The sequence below is a fragment of the Chaetura pelagica genome, unplaced genomic scaffold (assembly GCF_000747805.2).
Source record: "Chaetura pelagica isolate M959 unplaced genomic scaffold, ChaPel_1.0 scaffold126, whole genome shotgun sequence".
Lineage (NCBI taxonomy): Eukaryota > Metazoa > Chordata > Aves > Apodiformes > Apodidae > Chaetura > Chaetura pelagica.
The window spans coordinates 2570249-2589037 of record NW_009953787.1 but is presented as its reverse complement, the minus strand read 5'-3'; the positions used below and the strand labels follow the sequence as shown (position 1 = coordinate 2589037).

General features: G+C 40.3%; 1 protein-coding gene across 1 annotated transcript in view; it reads right to left on the bottom strand.

Moving 5' to 3' along the window:
• TEK (TEK tyrosine kinase, endothelial) overlaps positions 1 to 18789 on the bottom strand; it is a 31751-nt gene that overhangs the window by 7523 nt on the left and 5439 nt on the right. Inside the window, 11 exon segments of the mRNA XM_010001029.1 lie at positions 366 to 665; positions 1733 to 2026; positions 2798 to 2932; positions 3770 to 3931; positions 4241 to 4382; positions 4653 to 4798; positions 7070 to 7216; positions 7941 to 8081; positions 9155 to 9286; positions 11376 to 11528; positions 16444 to 16554. Of these exon segments, the coding sequence (XP_009999331.1) occupies positions 366 to 665; positions 1733 to 2026; positions 2798 to 2932; positions 3770 to 3931; positions 4241 to 4382; positions 4653 to 4798; positions 7070 to 7216; positions 7941 to 8081; positions 9155 to 9286; positions 11376 to 11528; positions 16444 to 16554 (1863 nt within the window).

Genomic DNA, 18789 nt, shown 5'->3' with positions numbered 1-18789 from the left:
GAATTCAGACAGAGCAGAACTGAGGTCATATTCAGTGATCTAACAGTCCTATTATATACAGCTCCTTTAATTCCTGAGCTGTTGGTCACTTCCTAGTGGATACACACAAGTGTTGCACGTTGTCACTTCACCAATGCCATGCAGTGATCTGAGAATCAAATTTTTGGTCATGCCGTATTGTGTGTCAAGACTGAAAAAAACCTAATACTAAAAATAATGTTATGACTTTGCCTTATCTAACCAATTTATACCACTAGCTGTAGTGAACTAGATGTGCAGCTGACCTCTTCTACTAGCTTAACCTCTTAAGGACTCTCCACAACTAGCCCTGGTTTGTGTAAGTCCAGCATGCTAGAATAACCAACCTTTAGTTTCTGGAAGAGTCTTCAGTTCAAACGATGTGTTTGGGTTGCTCAAGCCAATATTGTTCTGAGCATTAATCTGAACCTGGTACACAGTGTTTGGCTCAAGGCCCTTCAGATGGTACTGAGTAATGCTGGTGTTCTTTATGATAATGTCAATGTGGTTGTACTCAGCCTTGCCAAAAATTTTGTAGCTGATGATGATGGAAGAGATGGAATGACCCACAGCAGTTGTCCAAGAGATGACTGAGGATGTGTCAGTGGTGTTAGAAAACCTGATGTTGTATGGTGCAGGAGGGATTCCTGAGAAAAACACAAACACACACAAAGTGTTGGAGTGTACATCCACCTCTTTCTCCTTCACACAATGAGCCAAACACTTTCCTTGGTGCTATTGCTGTGCTAAACAGAAGTAGAATTTTATTATGGTAAATGAATGCAATAGTTTATCGAACTAGGTGTCCCTCAAGGTGCAGTACTCTGTACTTCCAACAGAGGTTGGAGTGTCATTCAGTAAACTTCTGTCCCTGGATGAAGATACAAATGATCTGACTGTCCGTAGGACAACATTACTGCTTTCAAATTAATGCAGAAAGGGTTAATATCCTTATACACTGAATCATCATCCCCGTGTGATTCCCAGGTGCCACACTTTCACTGCTGCAGGGAGCAATTCCCTCTCAGGATAAAGGCTGTTAGAAAGAAGGTAAATCAATACAAACGTTTCCACAAATTTAATCATAAAACCACCAGCAAAGATGAGAGCTGGACTTGTGGACACACTCAGGACTACTATGCTAAGTACCTTCTCCTGAAAAAAAATACCCCTATATTTTCCTTAGTGCTGTTTGGCATCAGAGTTCAGGAAACTGGAGTGTCTCATGACAGGCATTTATGCTTCTGGTAATACACACAGGACCTCAGAGAGGGCCTCCTCATGTGATCTGTAAGGAGGAAGAAGCCCACCTTTCCAGTGTGTGATGAGGCCAGTGGCACCCATCAGCCATTCAGATGGACATCTGTTCACATGGGACTTCATTCAAATAGGGTGTATATTGTGGCATTATGAAAGTACACTGCTCACACTCGGAGAATTCAAGGGTGGTCTTTGGTCTTCAGCATAACACACTTAACTTGGGGGATTCCCAAGCTTTTAATTTAAAACTCCTTATTTGTTCCTGATAATTTTCAGTGTAAGAATTTGTTTGGACTCTGAGCTGTCTTCATAATAATAATAACCACAAGTGATCATCACAAAAAGAGTGTTGGCAGAACAAAGGATTACACTTAAAGTAGTCATTAATGACAATCACCTGATCACTGGAGGAAAGAGGAACAATTGAACAGAAGGATGTGATTCAACTACTTACTGTCACTGAAAGTCCATGCATAGAGATAGTTGCTCCATTCTCCTTGGGACCTGGTGTTCACCCGTACCCTGCACATGTATTGCTGTCTAGGCTCAAGATCTTTAATGATCAGGGTGGACATATTTCCTGGCACTTGAGTAATAACACTGCTCTCATCACCGTTGTCATTCACACTCTTCCTTTCCACTTCAACACGAATGTCATCCTCTATCCTCAGTGTTAAAGGATGCCATGATAAATTCAGTGATGTCATACTTTTTGGAAAGAGAGTAAGACCTTCTGGTGGAGGAAGACCTTGGAAAAGCCACAGTGAGACAGGGAACAACATTTCATATCTGGTATGAAAGCTGAAATAGAGGTACTAGTTATTCCTAACCTCTTGCCCTAGTTTGCAGGGGCAAAGGGAAATTCTCCTCACCATCCCACCCTGTTTAGCAGAAATCACACCTAAGAGCAATGGGTAGTCCCTAGGTATCTCATCAACAATTGCTACGTCAACAAAAAAGTCACTTCATTGAGCTGGTGTTGTAAATACACTTCTTAGATGTTAGAAGCTAGCTGTTTTGCTCTCTTAGGTATTTCCTGGTGCAATCCTCATTCTTTGTGTATATCTCTATTCAGTTTGGACTGTATCCTCAGTGGACTAAGAGCTTTTCTGCTTATCCAGTCATCTTCATTTTTAGAATAAACTGATTTAATAGTAGGAGGAATGACTGAGTTGTTATTAGGAGGAAGGACTGGCACTGAAAATAATTCTACCTCCAATCCTGCTACATAGACAGCCAAAATGTGTAATTTTTTACTTTCCCAGATCCCCCATCTCTAAATCATGGAGAGCTGCCTGATTTAGAGCCCCTGACTCCTTCTGATTTTCTTCTCCGATTTTCTTTCTTTTTTTCTTTTTTTTTTTTTCCTTGCCTGAGGTAATTTTGAAAAACTCTACATAGTTTTCATGTCCATCTGCCTCTGCTCCAATGACAGTGCTCTGGCAGAGACCAGGGAACAGACCACAAAGAATTAACAGCTGAAATGGCCCCTTTGTGAAAAGCCAAGCTGACTACTTACCAAGCGCAGCTGTTGTGAAGCTAGCCTGTGGTCCAGGATGGCCTTCCCCACCTTCTCCTTGCCGACTCAGCTGAACACAGAACTGATACTCTGTTTTTGGTTCCAGATTTTCCAGTCTTTCAGTTTTGCCTTTTACTAACAACAGAAGGAAAAAGTAAACCCATAGCCCATGCTGAAAAATACTGAGATGGAAAAGGTTTGGAAAATATTCCTGAACACTAACCATGGAAGGTAACATCGTCAGGCTCCTCTTTTATTCCTGATTCACTAAGATAAACTATTTTAAAGGATAAAATACTCTTTTTTAAGTTGAGCTGTGACCCAGCCCAAAGGACATTTCCATCTGCCCTTCTTTCAGGACAGAACAAGACTGTTTGCTTAGGCAGTGTGCATTGCACATGCAGATCTTGGGTTATCTTGAATTAGTAACAACAGTTGTTTGTCACTCGTTAAAGTTCCTGTAATGTTTCCCATAATATTTTAGGCCTTGCATAAAATGTTAAAACAAGGCTGGAATAGGTTATCTGACTCACAAATAGGCTTCATTTTGCCCATGCCATTCCTGATAAATATTAAGATGAGATATGTGTCTCACCAGAAGGCACAATGGACACAAAAGAAGATTGTAGATGCCTCAGGATATCTCCGTACTGCTCACTACTTTTGAAAGCCTGCTGTTTACATGGAAGTTTTCGACATCTGGGCTCAACATTGGGTACTTTTTCCCTTAAGGAAAGAGGGTGTATAATGCTTTAGTTACTGAAAACTGAATGTATACTTTTGACAACTGTTGGTGTACCACATCCACGTTATCATTATACATAGTGGTATATAAAGAGTCACACATCCTGTCATGAAATATGTAAATGTTATGCATTATAGAGTCCTTTGAGTCTAGTCAAGAGCAGACCCCACATTATGCTTCATTGTGCAGCTGAAGTTTGTGTTTAAGGGAATTAAAGAAAATCTTACCTTCTACAGACATCCAGGACTGATAACGTTTTGCTGGCTTGTAAAGGAGTTTTGTTGACACAACAGGTCCATCTCCAAGATGTGATTCAGCATTGATATCAATTATGAGAAAATTATGTCCACTGTCTGTCAGCTTTGGGGCATGCTGTGGCACAGGAGGAACTGGGCAAGAATGCAAGTATTAAACCAGCCTTTTAATTCCCTGTATCAGTAAAACTCTGGTATCTCCCTAGATCTAGGAAAATGGGAGATGTTCTTCAAAACTCTTACAAATTACACCAAAGCTCATAATTTCTAATTCTTATAATCACACTTATTTTTTCAGAATATATAATTAGTATGTGGCTTATAAAGGGTTTCTGTTCATATTCTGACTGCAGATATTGATATGTATAGTCCTGCAGTGCAGACAACAGAAGCTGCCCTTAGAGGCAGAGAGGCAAAGATGTTTGAAGAAATTAATGCTTTTACCTTTGACTGTAACTTGAAATTGTTTCTCTGCCATTCCAGCTACTGTCTGTACGCTGCAGACCCAGGTTCCTGTATCACGGGGCTGGATTCGATTAATTGTAAACATGGCTTCAGAACGATTACTGGTAACAATTAGAGCAGGCTGAAGTGACAAAAGGCATACAGGAAACTTAGGAACATTCCCAAGACACTTTCTCACAGTTTAGGAACTCATCTAGTGTTTAGTGATAGCAATAGAAAGGGTCTACAATGGACAATTCCATAGATTCATATGAGTTCCTGTTAGTGAATTCATGAGGTATCTCAGAATACTGAAATTTCACAATATGCTTGAAATGCATAGTGTGTATTAATTGCAGATAAAATCAATATACACATCAGAAAAATAGGAAGCAATTAATCAGGAGCCTACCCTTAGGACAGTTCCATCTTGCTTTAAAAGTTTAAATTCATCAGATTTAGGAAGTGGAATCCCAGTTGCTATACAAAAAAGCTTGAACTCGACGCCAGAATTGAGTTCTACAGGATCTAGTAAATTTTCTATCTGAGGTGAAAGATCTGCTGATAATTTTAATGTCAGCCTTCAAGCAGAACTTTTAAAAGGCATCACCAAAACAGGTTTAGGTGTACAATGGACATAGGCAGCATAGGTGTCTGTTTCTCCCTTCACTGATGAGGACGCACAAGAGGATCACTCTTACCAAGGTCAGCACTGTTACATCGGTGTAAATACCATGTGAAAAAGAACAAGCCCTGTGTCCATTCTTCTTTCTTTTCCACCTCTCTTCCTCTCTCTTTGTCACTGACATACTAAGCACAGACAATCTAGCTATGGCAAAATCATGCACATTTTTTGTACTGACTGTACAGAATCCAATTGCTTTCCATTTTATATGTTTGTAAGAGCATTCAGATCACAACAATATTGTTTGGTTGGATGGATCACCTAGTGGCTTTCTACAGCGAAGTGACTACATCAGTCAACCAGGGAAAACCAGTGGATGTCATCTATCTGGACTTCTGCAAGGCCTTTACCCACAACATCCCTCTCACTAAATTGGAGAGATACGGGTTTGATAGGTGGACTGTTCAGTGGGTAAGGAACTGACTGGATGGTCGTGTCCAGAGGGTGGAGGTCAATGGCTGCAAGTCCAAATGGAAAACAGTGACAAGTGGTGTCCCTCAGGGGTCAGTGCTGGGCCCAGTGCTGTGTAATATCTTCATTAACAATATTTACAGTGGCATTGAGAGCACCCTCAGCAAGTTTGCTGATGACACCAAGCTGGGTGGCGGTCAATATGCCAGGGGGATGGGATGCCATCCAGAGGGCCCTGGGCAAGCTAGAGAAGTGAGACCAGGTGAACCTCATGAAGTTCAACAAGGCCAAGTGCAGGGTCCCGCACCTGGGCTGAGATAACCCAAGATATTAATACAGGCTGGAAGAGGTCACGCTTGAGAGCAGCCCTGTGGAAAAGGACCTGAGGGTACTAATGGATCAAAAGCTGGATATGAGATGAGCCACCAATGTGCAGTTGCAGCCAAGAAGGCCAACTCCATCCTAGGCTGTATCAAAACAAGCGTGGCCAGCAGATCGAGAGAATTGATTCTGCCCCTTCACTGTCCCCTGGTGAAATGTCACCTAGAATTCTACATCCAGCTCTGGTGCCCCTGGCACAAAAAAAATGTGGACCTGTTGGAATGTGTCCCGAGAAGGGCCACGAAAATGATCCACTGGAGCACCTCTTGTATGAGGACAGGCTGAGGGAGTTGGAGTTGTTCAGCCTGGAGAACAGAAGGCTCTGGGGCAACCTCATAGTGGCCTTCCAGTGTCAGATGGAGGGTCTACCCCCCAGTCTGAAGGGGGTCTACAGAAAAGCTGGGGAGGGTCTTTTTACAGGGGCTTGCAGTGAGAGGAGAAGAGGTAATGGTTTTAATCTGAAAGAAGAGAGATTTAGGTTAGAGATCAGGCATAAATTCTTCAGAGTAAGGGTGGTGAGACACTGGAAATGACTGCCCAGGGATGTTTTGGGGGCTCCATCCCTGGAGATGTTCAAGTGCAGTTTGGATGGGGCCCTGAGCACCTTGTTCTAGTGAGAGATGTCCCTGCCTGTGCAGGGGAGTTGAAACTTGATGATCTTTACTGTCCCTTCCAACTCCAAAAATTATGTGATTCCATGATTCTGTGATCACAGTCTTAGTTGTCTGCTTGCTTTTGCTCTTGAAAGCTTTTACTAGTTAACAGTGGGTTTGTCACTTTATTTATCAGGCAGAAATAAGAAGCAATGAGTGTATGCTTTTAAAAATACTGTGTGTGAACCTTGCCTGATTCCAAAGAGATTCTGAATGAGATTAAGTTCAGCTTTGCAAGCTTAACTTTCTCTCAGATAGACAGAACTGTTTTAAACTCTGGAATTGGTTTAATGTCTCAGTCATCAATTTCAGATCACAAGGCACATGGTATAAAAATGTATACAGATGAATAAGAGGTAGGTGATGGTACAGTACCATGAGCCTAACCAAAGGCTGATCACACAAGTAGGATGTGCAGCTTTTGTCAATAATTGATGTGAAGGTCAGTGTCAAATCCTCTGGAGTAAGGTTTGAAAATCTACCTCTAATGAAAGTAAATCAGATTGAATGGTAGCATATCAGCCTGCTAAATGCAGTATATGGAACATAGGCTTGAAGACACTATGTTGCAATTAAAATGTACAGAAATGTCTGGGTCTCTGGAATGTAATTGACAGAGCAAGGATACCAGCCTATAATAGAAAGGCTGTACAAGAATGAAGATCTGTTTCAGTTACACTGGGAAAAACCATTTACTACCGTGTTACCTTGCTTTACCTTCTTTCTCACATTGCAGACCATGCCATCCAAAGGAGCAGATGCAGCCTTTAAATCTGTCGCATGTCCCTCGATTGTGACAATTACACTTGAGTTTGCAATCTGACCCGTAAAAACCAGGTTTGCATTCTGCAAGTACATAAGTTTCCAGTTAGTGTAAAGGTACTAGAAAACATATTCTATTAGTTTTCAATTCCATACATCAGTTCTCCAGTAGAGTTTAGTACCCTCAGTTGGGTTGAGTTTGAAACTGTATGTATCAGCACTAAATTACCTAAAGAGCATCCTGGGAACTGACTAACATCAAAAAAGTAGAGGACATTTGTATCCATGCCTGTCATTTGTAGACTAGATGCCAACGTGTAAGCACCTTCTGTCTCCACTGTTTATTCACTTTTATAGTGGTAGTGTCCAAAGGCTTCATCAGTAATGTCACCATGGAACAAGATGGCGTGTATTCATAAAGGAAGATGTGCTTTGTGTCCCAAAGAGATGACGATCCAATTGAAGCACACAATGCTGATTATGCTCAATATATCTAAGCAATGGATATATATTTTGAGCCAAGTTGGTTTGATTTGTAAAAATACAGTAGGGCTGTAGCTGTTGAAAAATTTTTAGTATCTTAGTAGAATGTCAGATCCTTTTGCATCATAATTTGAAATGTTTTGAGCTTTATTGTGACCTTCTCCTGAGAATGTGGCATGGTTCTTTGAGATTGATAAATATTATTATCCCTCTTTTACAGAATGTAAAAAGTCATGTCTTCTACTTTCCTCTGTTAGTTCCCTTCTGTATTTCTGTATTTCCTATGTGCTAAGGACTTTGCACGATTCCTCATATTTTAAAATACCTTTATCACATTCCAGTCCTGTCCATCCTGTGGCACAAGAACAACCATATGGATCTGGTAGGCAGAACATATAGTTTCTGCAGCCGTAGTTTTCTTTACAGCTCTCTTCACATGTTTTGCCAAATGCATTGGCTCCACAAGCTATTGAAGGGAGAGAAAGAATAGCCCAACAGCAATAAGTCCACGGAAGACCTAATCATTCTAATGACACAGCATTAGTCAACAGAAAAAAATAATTAGAATTAAAATTGACATTTTTCTTTTTCATATACAAGATACATTAATTTCCATTAAAACTTAAGCCATGACCACATTAATGGTTAACTTAAGGCAGCAGAAACAAACATCCTCCCATGTGAAGGTCTATCAATAAAGCACCCATTGCTTTCACTCTGTGGGGCCTGAGCTTCAGCTCTCAGAGCTCTTTTAAGCCTTTTCAATATAAAATGGACAAACAGTGCAATGAAAACCAAATTTTTTTTTAGAGGTCAGTGCATACAAAACTTCCAAGGTCAAGGTTTTGCTTTGCTAGTAAAATCAGTGCTACATTAGAGTTGTTCTGATGTCAACTATTCCAATAGCTCAGCTCTAGTATTTGCAGAACTGCAATTCAGTCAAAATATTAGGATATAGATTTAGCACTGAACCAAAAAACTACTTGGAAAGATGATGCCTGCTGTAATTATTCTAGAATCCACACTCTCACAGAGACAAATCACCATGTGGGCACATTAGCAGCTTGTTTAGAAGTAGCCAGGAAATCTGTAACACTGGCTTTATTGTCCCAGGGCAAATGTATCGTGAAGATCATATTTTATCATGCATTTAATAGTAACTCTACAGCTTAAAGCATACTGAATTTCAGGGTAATCATAGATCAGCCCAGGTTAGCAGAGACCTTGAAAGGTCATCTGCTCCATGTGAAAAGAAGATTATCTAGCACACTGTCCGAGTATATATTGACCAAGAAGGGTTGGAAACAGTCTTCTTGTCCGGCAATATAATCTCTTCTAGAAGAGAGGGTGCAGTTAAATCACAACTACAAGAGCAGCCTTACTAATTCAGAGTTCATCTCACCCAGCACTGTCCTGTCTCCAGCCCGAGCAGTAAATGCTAAAAAGACTAAAACAAGGCTACTCATTTGATGATTCTCTCAATAATCTGCCAACTTCAGCTACTGAGAACAAATTAAAAACAAATTAAATTCTACTTACCTTTCTCACATGTTTTTCCCATAAAACCTGGAGGACAGATGCATTCCCCAGTATCTTCATGACAGATGCCATTGTTCATGCAGGAAGGGCAGTGGGAACTACAGGAAGGGCCCCATTTCTGAGCTTCACATCCTTTTATGTAAAATATGTATTAACAAATATAATTACATAATTTTTGTCTTCTTACTCAATAACCAATCAAGTAGTAAATTCCTTTTTAATTAAGACAAACCATAAAGTATATAAGTATCCATATGGGTCCCCCAAAACCTCAACCGACTTAATGGAATAAATCACTTTTTACATTGTCAAAGCATCTCTATTCCTGGAGTAAAACTACTGCATATTACACAGTAATATTATGCAACATCTTCTAGGAAGGAACTGGAAAAGTTCTGGTTTTGAAACTACAAATAATTAAATTTTTTTAGCTGTCAAAATTGTCAAAGATGATGTATTTAAGATTTCTATTCTTGTAGCAGGAATCTGAGATCTACAAAAAGTTCAGACTTCACCTGGAGCTGGATGTACTGGTAGTAAGCCAGCAGGACCAAGCTTGGCTTCACTGGCAGTGTACCAGCATTTGGCAAGTCATAATTTTTTTCTGTAACAATATTTTTCTTCAAAGTTAATTAGATTGAAGGATTGATCATCTGGTGACCTGTTTCTGGAATAAACTGACTAAAAGTGGTTGGTTGTTTTAATGCTTGTGATAATATTCTTCCTCACTTCGTAATTAAAAAAGATACTACTATAATTTATTCTGCCAGTGGAGTTTTGATACTGATTTCACAGAAGAAGAGCTCAATTTTAGGCAAGTGTATATGACTTCATAGTGCAAACGCTCAATTCACCCTCCTAGATGCAAAATTCTCAGAGCTCCTTTTGAAATGAATGGGAGCTGAAAGGACTAAAAAAATTTCAGTATTTGATCTATAACAATATTTCTTACATCACAGAAACTGACCTTCTTGACTTCTTCTCCAGTACAGCCAGAGCTGAGAAGATAATAAACTGCAAAGCTTTGAGCCAGGCTCAGCAAAAATGCCAGATTTGGATCAACATTTTCAGATTTCAGCAAGCGGTTAATGAATCAATATGGCAATTGGAGCTTAATCTCCTCATCCCAGAATGAAAATCTTACATGTGGATACTTAAAAAAATCTTCTTTGCTAAAAATCATCAGTCCCTGTCTATAATGCAAATTCTAAGAAAGATAGGATGTGTTTGTGCAGGGGCATGTAATTATCTGTTCTCTTTATTGCTAGTGTGCTCCCTACCACGCTCCCAGACCATGGCCCAGGAGTTTCCCCAATAGACAAGATGAGCAAGACAAAAGCCTGTTTCAAGGCAAGGACCAGAATTTGTGGGTAAGTCTTCTGCTGTGCAGCTTGGCACTGAAGTAGAGAAAAAAATCTTGGACTGTTTTATTTAGTAAGGTCTCAGTAGCTTCAAAATCCAAATTTGGGGCATTATGTTGATTCATTAGTGACTCCTGGAAATATTTGTGCATACTATCAAGAAAAATACATTTTATCATAAGAAATATTTTATCCATAATGTAAGGTATTTGAACAGCTATTTAATTTTACATATTGGATTTATATTTCTATCCAAGTTAATAGAATGTAGTTTTCTTTATATCTGATGAAAATGAACACAGCAGCATGAGCTACAAGACATGTAGAATACTTAATGGAAAATATCTGCCTCCATTATAAACTGGTCCTGTCATCCACTGGGAGCTAAATGTCAGGAGTTAACAACTGCTGGGGTAGTTTGTGAAATTACAATAACATATGCTAAATATTAGCAATATTAGGATAAATGGGGCTTGGATACAGCTCAACACAGACAACAGAGACATATGAAAATTCCTATTTTGTGCTCAGACCCACAATTATCAGGAGACCCAGTGCCACCCACCTTCTCCGTGCATGCTTACTTGGTGTTTGGAAAGCTGAGATGCTAAGAAAAGAGCTAGCTCTCCTGGCAATAGCTAAGATGACTTGAACCTAAATCAGATATTTTTTTCTCTCGCAGCTGCTTAAATCAGTGTCATCTTGTAACAAAGATCCTTGGGGAAAAAAGTTCTCACATAATTTTATGGCTGCTTATGTCAAGAAAGATTTTAGCCCTTATTTGGGCACAGTTTAAGTTTCATTTCAGATTCATGACAACTTTAAACAATTAATCATCAGCACACATTAATGAAACTTACGTCTTACAATAAGCCTTGTGTAAGCAGAAGTAAAGAGGTTTCCTCCTATATATCTGGCAGAGTAAACTCCTGCATCCTGTGGTTGAACTCGAGGACAAGAGACTTCCAGCTTCTCTGGCACTTCATGCCTGGGCACAGAGTGGATAAAGGAACCTGGGGAAGGAGCACATGGATACAACAAACAAGCGATTCACCCTTTACAGATAGAAGTGAGTTTGCATTGGTTACTGAGGAAGGACAGCTGGGATGAGTGAAACAGCAGAATCTACTTATTAGTTATGAATCTTCTAACAGTTCTTCAACTATACTAGTTTTTGGTAACTGGAGAGTTGCAAGTAAAACATAAGCTAGATCTTCAGGATATTTAGTAGATGAATGGGATAAACAACTTCCAAGTTCAGTGTTTCTTTACAGGAATTTTGCTGACAGTCTAGTGTTTGAAAGTGTTAATTTTGTTTCTTGGCCTTTCCTGAAGTGGGAAGTGACCATCTATGAAGCGTCTCAGTGTGGCTGGAAGGAATCACATAGCAAGTGCCAGCCAGGTCCTATTTAATCTGAGTAGCACAAGGATTTACTTAGCAGACAAAAGCAGGAAAAACACAGCACAGCTTCATCTTTTCTTCCCAGGCTTAACATGTTCTTGTCTCTTTTTTTTTTTCACCAAGGGAGCTTATTTATTATTCTAGGTTTCCTGGAGTTGGTGATACAAGCTGGCTAAGTAAGGCAATAGCATTTGGTTTTCTCCTGTCCCTCTGTATCACCAAGTAACATTTGAACATTGGTTGCTGTCAAAGGGATGCTGAAGCCAGTGTACTTCAAGACTCCTCAGAGTCCTTCCACTCCAGCCTGTTAGAGCAAGGCTACAGCAGATGGCCAATGCTAGGTCCACTCAGCTTTCCCAGAAGCATTCATACACACGCTCACACACACTGTGCTGACAAAGCCAGCCACCAACAGACCCACGCAGCAGAACTCTGCCTTTACAGGTATTGCGTGTGCAGACAGGATTCTCATACACATGAATAATCCAGATAGCCCCTTCCTATTCTCACTTGAGAGCTGGTCAGGCTTACTAGTAGATCTCATACACTCATGCACTCAAAAATGGGACCTAGCTGGCCTGGACCTACAGTGCTTCCAATAGTTGGCTCTCAGATCTCTTATCCTACCTTCTGGTTAACGTGGCTTAAAGTTCTCTAGTGTCACATGTGCACAGATGTACACACACACACACAGGCACATGGGCATGGGTCCCTGCTGGTACTGACCTTAAATACTTCATCTCCCCTTTGCTGGGCCCAGGCACACAAGTGTCTTTGACCCCTGGCATGTGTTTCCACTTCCTAGAAGCCAAACCTGTTGTGTTGCCTAGTCTGGCCTGAAGTGACTAGCAGCTTATACATATGTGTACCAGGTAGAGACCACACTTATGTTAAGAATAATTTAAAACAGAATTTAAAAAGATCACACCAATTGTAGTGCTGATCTTGGCCAGACCAGTGGCATCTTTTACCTGCCTCCCACCTATTTTCCCATGCTTGTTCCCTTCCCATTTACTCTGAGCCCTCCCTTTCTCCTGTTTGACTCTTTCTCTAAATACCTCATTATTTCACACATGCTCACAGTTTTCCTCAATCATGCCATAATACATTTCTTCTTTTCCCCTGAGACCCACAATAACCCAGCTTTTCACTTCTTATACCTACGAAGCTCTAACTGAAGCTGCTCAAGGTTTTGTGTTATTCCTTCAACAGCCCTCAGAAGCTGGGGAGCTCTGCCTTTTGATGTTTTCTCTGTCATCTGCTGCTTCTTAGGGCTTGTATGTCTGTTTATTTATCACTTCTCATGTTTCTTGTCTTAGTCTTTTATGCTGAATGACTATTGTTCATACTCCCACAAGTCAAATGCTCATTCCCTTACAGTTACACTGAGAATGAAACAACTTTTTTAATTTTCTGAAATTATTTGGAAGGTAAACAGCATCAGGCAACACCTTTATTGTCTGTGGTCTTACATATTATCATACTACTAATTTGATTGTAGTCTAATTTCAGGCAGCCTAGAAAGGTAAAAATCTGATTGAGGATCATAACCAAAACAGCAGTCCATGACAATACATCTGAGTTCATCAAGAAAACAGGACCAATGAAAAAGAGCATAGAATTAAAGGGAGTAGTTCTGAAACCAGCAGACTTTTTTTTTTTTTTTCCCCCCAAGTTACAGACTGCGAAACAAACTCAGCAGCAAAGTATTAAGAAAGCCTTAAGCTCATAGTCTGTTAGCAATATTCAGTTTTTGTAGCTTCTTCTCCAAGATGACATGTTCTGCAAATGTTTTAAAGGAATCTTATGTCAAGGGTAAATCATGTTTGACTAACCTCATAGCCTTCTATGAGGAAATTACTAGGTGGATAGATGATGGTAGAGCGGTAGATGTGGTTTATCTTGATTTCAGTAAAGCATTTGACACCGTCTCCCACAGCATCCTTGTAGAAAAGTTGATCAGGTATGGGTTTGGTGATCAGGTAGTGAGGTGGATTAGGAACTGGTTGAAAGGAAGGAGTCAGAGAGTTGTAGTCAATGGGGCAGAATCTGGTTGGAGGTGTGTGACTAGTGGAGTCCCACAGGGGTCGGTACTGGGACCGGTGTTGTTCAACATCTTCATCAACGACCTGGATGAGGGTATTGAATGTACCCTCAGCAAGTTTGCTGATGACACTAAGCTGGGAGGAGTGGCTGACACACCAGAAGGCTGTGCTGCCATTCAGAGAGACTTAGATATGTTGGAGAGTTGGGCGGGGAGAAACATGATGAAATTCAACAAGGGGAAGTGCAGAGTTTTACATTTGGGGAAGAACAACACCATGTCCCAGTACAGGTTGGGGGCTGAACTGCTGGAGAGTAGTGTAGGTGAAAGAGACCTGGGGGTCCTGGTAGACAGGAGGATGACCATGAGCCAGCAATGTGCCCTTGTGGCCAAGAAGGCCAATGGCATCCTGGGGTGCATTAGAAAGGGTGTGGTTAGTAGGTCAAGAGAGGTTCTCCTCCCCCTCTATTCTGCATTGGTGAGGCCACATCTGGAGTATTGTGTCCAGTTCTGGGCCCCTCAGTTCAAGAAGGACAGGGAACTGCTTGAAAGAGTCCAGCGCAGAGCTACAAAGATGATTAAGGGAGTGGAACATATCCCTTATGAGGAAAGGCTGAGGGAGCTGGGTCTCTTTAGCTTGGAGAAAAGGAGACTGAGGGGTGACCTCATCAATGGTTACAAATATGTAAGGGGTGAGTGTCAGGGGGACGGAGTTAGGCTTCTCTCAGTGATGACCAGTGATAGGACAAGGGGTAATGGGTGTAAATTGGAGCATAGGAGGTTCAAGGTGAATATCCGAAAAAAAATTTTTACTGTAAGAGTGACAGAGCCCTGGAACAGGCTGCCCAGGGAGGTTGTGGAGTCTCCCTCACTGTAGACATTCAAAACCCACCTGGATGAGTTCCTGTGTGATGTACTCTAGGTGACCCTGCTCTGGCAGGCAGGTTGGACTAGATGATTTCTCGAGGTCCCTTCCAGCCCCTAAGATTCTATGATTCTATGATTCTATGATCTTTTTTATCAGAACAGTTTAATTCTCTTGACAGTCTTTGAAAGGGTCTTCAGGGAGGAATCAGTACTTTTAAATTACTGAAGTGAAAGACTGCAAAGTTAAATATAACAGGACCAGTATTTTCTCTTCTTTGCTGGATGCTGTATCAGGAATACTCAGGGATGCTATTTCAGCTGCAATGTCAGGTGGAGAACTTGACCTACTGTCCGGGGTCATGGTTAATTTGAGGGGTTTTTGCCGAATTTCCAGTTGGAATCCCAGCTAAAGCAGCACCAAGATGTAAGCACTCCTGCTCTAACATAAAAATTGATTCTTGTATGAAAAAATACTGACAGGAGATCACAAAATTTTCCTAGGGACCCTGAAAGGACACGTAATATCAAACCTCGTCTCCTGTCCACTGACGTAGTTGAATCTCTGAAGAGTGAAGAAACAGGTCTTTCAGAAACTCTGTTTTACATATTGCCTTTTTAAAAGACAATATTTTGTTATTTTTCACTTCCAGCCTGTAATGAAGTGTTCCAAGTGTTCAGTAACTGAGGTGTGACTGAGCCAATGCATGTGTTCTTTTGCTGTGGGTTGACACTTCCTTTCCTCATCCTGGTCTACTCCTTCCCTGTTTCCTAGTAGCTCTCTGTAAGATATACTATCAGTAGACCAAGATGGACCAGTATATTATGTGTGCTTTCCACATTTGTTGCGGTTTAACATTCTGATTATGTATATGAGTTCAGTGACCAGTATTTTACTGTATTTCTGCAGGAGGCAGACAGCAAACTGTATATGCCTCCAGGTATTAGGCAGCAGCAACACACAGCTGAACATGTGATTTAGGCACCATGTTAACACAGAAAAGTTGGTGTCATAAATTTAACAACTTGAGTAATTTTTCTAGTTGAATAAAATGAGGATTTGGTTTTGCTGACAGTTTTGCCCTTTTAATAGCAGACTACTAACGCTTAATTTCTTAGTCTGAAGAGCAGTTAAAGTCATTTGAAAAAGGAGGGATACTGACTTGAAAAGCAGCAGAAATACAATGAGAGATGCAGGCCTCAAAGGCCTCAAAGTAGCACAAGAAAAAAAAGAAAATGAAAAAAAAAAAAAAAAAAGCTAAAGTAACCAGGCAAATATGTGAGGGAAGATAAAAGGAAATAAAAAATAAAAATTAAAAACAAGGCTAAGGTAATAAACAGAGCATTTAGTGTTGTCATGGGTCAATATCAAGGCTACTGAGATGAGGGAGAGAAGATGGATGGTTGCCCACATGTTCTGGTGGAAGAGAAACAGGTCAGCTCAGTATATTGGAGTTGGCAAGTGGCTCCTTTAGGGAACATTAAATGCGTGAGGAAATACATGTGCTCCAGTTGCACAGCATGGGCTTCATCAGCAATGACATTGAAACAGGTATGTGGCACTTGGCTAAGACAATGATAGCAGGAAGAGAAAAGACAAGAGAGAAAGGTTAATTACCGTTTTTGTAGATCACTGCATCTTCCTCTTTTGCTGCCATTCTGATGAACGAAATATTCACTTGCTCTCCTTTATTTGCTGTAACAGTTAATGCCACCGGGTGGAATGAGGCTGAAAACAGAGCAGAGAAATATGGGATAAATAACAACTGTTTTTGTCTCTGTCTGGTCTCTGGGACAAAAGCTGAAAATGGACCCTGACTCCGATATTGACGCTTAAATTTCTTCAGCAAACACACTGACTCCAGCACTGGTCACCAGCAACCTCAACTCCATGTTTTCACAAAAACAGAGGATTCGCCCGGAATAACATACCCCCTCATACCTGAGGCATGAAGTTTAAAAAAAAATAATATTTTGGCTGTGTAACTGGAAACACTTCCTAACTAGGAACTCCAACTGTCGGTAAAACACTTTCCCAAGTTTATTCATCCCTTGAGACATTTTTAAAGCATATTGCATAAAGTACTGGAAAATGTATTGTAGGGAACAAGCTGTCATTGGCAGACAAATACCCTGAGTGACTCAGTTCTTTTCTGTTTTAGGTTTATGATGTACAGCAGTCAAGATAATTCAGAAGACCACAGGCTGGGGAGATGTGGTAAGGTAGACTATGTGCTTGTGTTAGTTCCCTGTGCTCTGTATAAAGACTGAGAGTGTTGGCTTGCACTAAGAACAAAATAAATAAGCATAGTCACAGCCAGTGGTACTTTGACCAACATATTCTCAACTGAAAATGTGGCTTAATTAAAATGAACATTCTGTGTGAGGAACTGTCTAAAGTGGTGGTATTTTTAAATTTTCTTGTTGAGAAATTGAAATTAATTTTTCTGCTTAAACATAAAAGCACTTCTATGCATTTGTTTAGAGCTCTTGATTTGAGAAGAATAAGAAAGTAGCAGAGAGAGTGATTTTCACAAAATTTTTGCCTTATCGTTACTAGCGGAAAAAGAGATAAGAATGCAGCTTGTGAAGGGACAGAAAAACTTCAAGTAACAGCACTTTTTGAAAGCAGTGAAATAATTATTTTAGTTGCAACTTTGCCTTGAAACAAAAGTTAAGGATGTTTCCTTTCATATAGCTGGAAAATTCCAAAAGAAATCTGTGAGACTTTTTGGGGACAATTTCAGGTTTTCTGACCATTTATAGCTCTGAGTTTTTATGCCATACTGTCATTGATGTATTGTATGGCAAAAAAAAATATTATGGAAGCTCTTCTAAAAGTGGGCAAAGTTAACTTCCAAACGATTCAGCTGTTTGTCTGTGTCAGAATGGTACACCTTTGTCCCTTTTTAGAGCACTCACAGGAGGGAGGTATTGATTTTAATCAGCCTCGTTTCTCTTTCTGTTTCTGAGGCTGTTGAGCCTTAGAGTTCCTCCTGTGTAAGATCGGGCTGTGCAAGTCTGCTGTGCATCTTGGTTTTGTGCAGGTCCTGTGATCCTGTTCCAGCTGCCACGTTCCTCCTCAGCAAGGCGAGTGGGACACTTCCAGCAGAGGGGCCCACCTGAGCCTCAACTGGAAGGAGTCCTTGAAGAGCCATTCACTCTCCTTGTTGGCTCTGCATTTGTGTAGCCTCCATTTCTGTTAAAGTTGCATTTAATTCAAAAGGAATATTTTATTTAAGAAACACATGCACAGGTTACTATGAACTGTCATAAAAAAAAAAAAAACACCAAAAAAACACATTTGTCTATAGTAGTGCCTCTTTTCATTTCATTTTAAGAAAACTGTCAATAAAATATATTTTGGTTCATACCAGTAGTTGCAGAAATCAAATTTGGAGTCTGAGGCTGAAAAGTAGTGGCAAAGAAATACACAGAGGTTCAAAAACAGGGAAAAAAAGATGTAAATTACTTTATGTTATATACGTAATAGAGTTGTAAAAAATGAGCAGCAAAGTGCTACATCAAAGTAAGTGTGGGCCAGAAACCATGTCAGTACCTCCACAGTATTATTTTGTAAAATCTGAGGGGGGAAAAAGGGCAATACTTTTGCAATATTTGAGGAAATAATGTATTAACACTTGCAGTTCAAACTGGCGTTTTAATTTTAAAACATCAAAATGCTTGTGTTACATTATGTGATGTAAAGTTGAAGAAAGAAAATATGAGTTAAAATGAAGACATTTCTATAAATCCGTGCCAGCCTCTCTCCCAGAATTCAGTTTCTTTGGGAAGTTTTCTGTTTTAATGTTTCATTTCAGATTGGAAATACAACAACTATTGAAAACTCACAATTCCTTGCAGAAGGGGATTTCCAACCCTGTGCAGTTCCAGTGCTTACACTCTGAGCCTCTGCCACATGTTCTCATTACTTTGTAAGCGTTATCCAATTGATTTCAGCAGG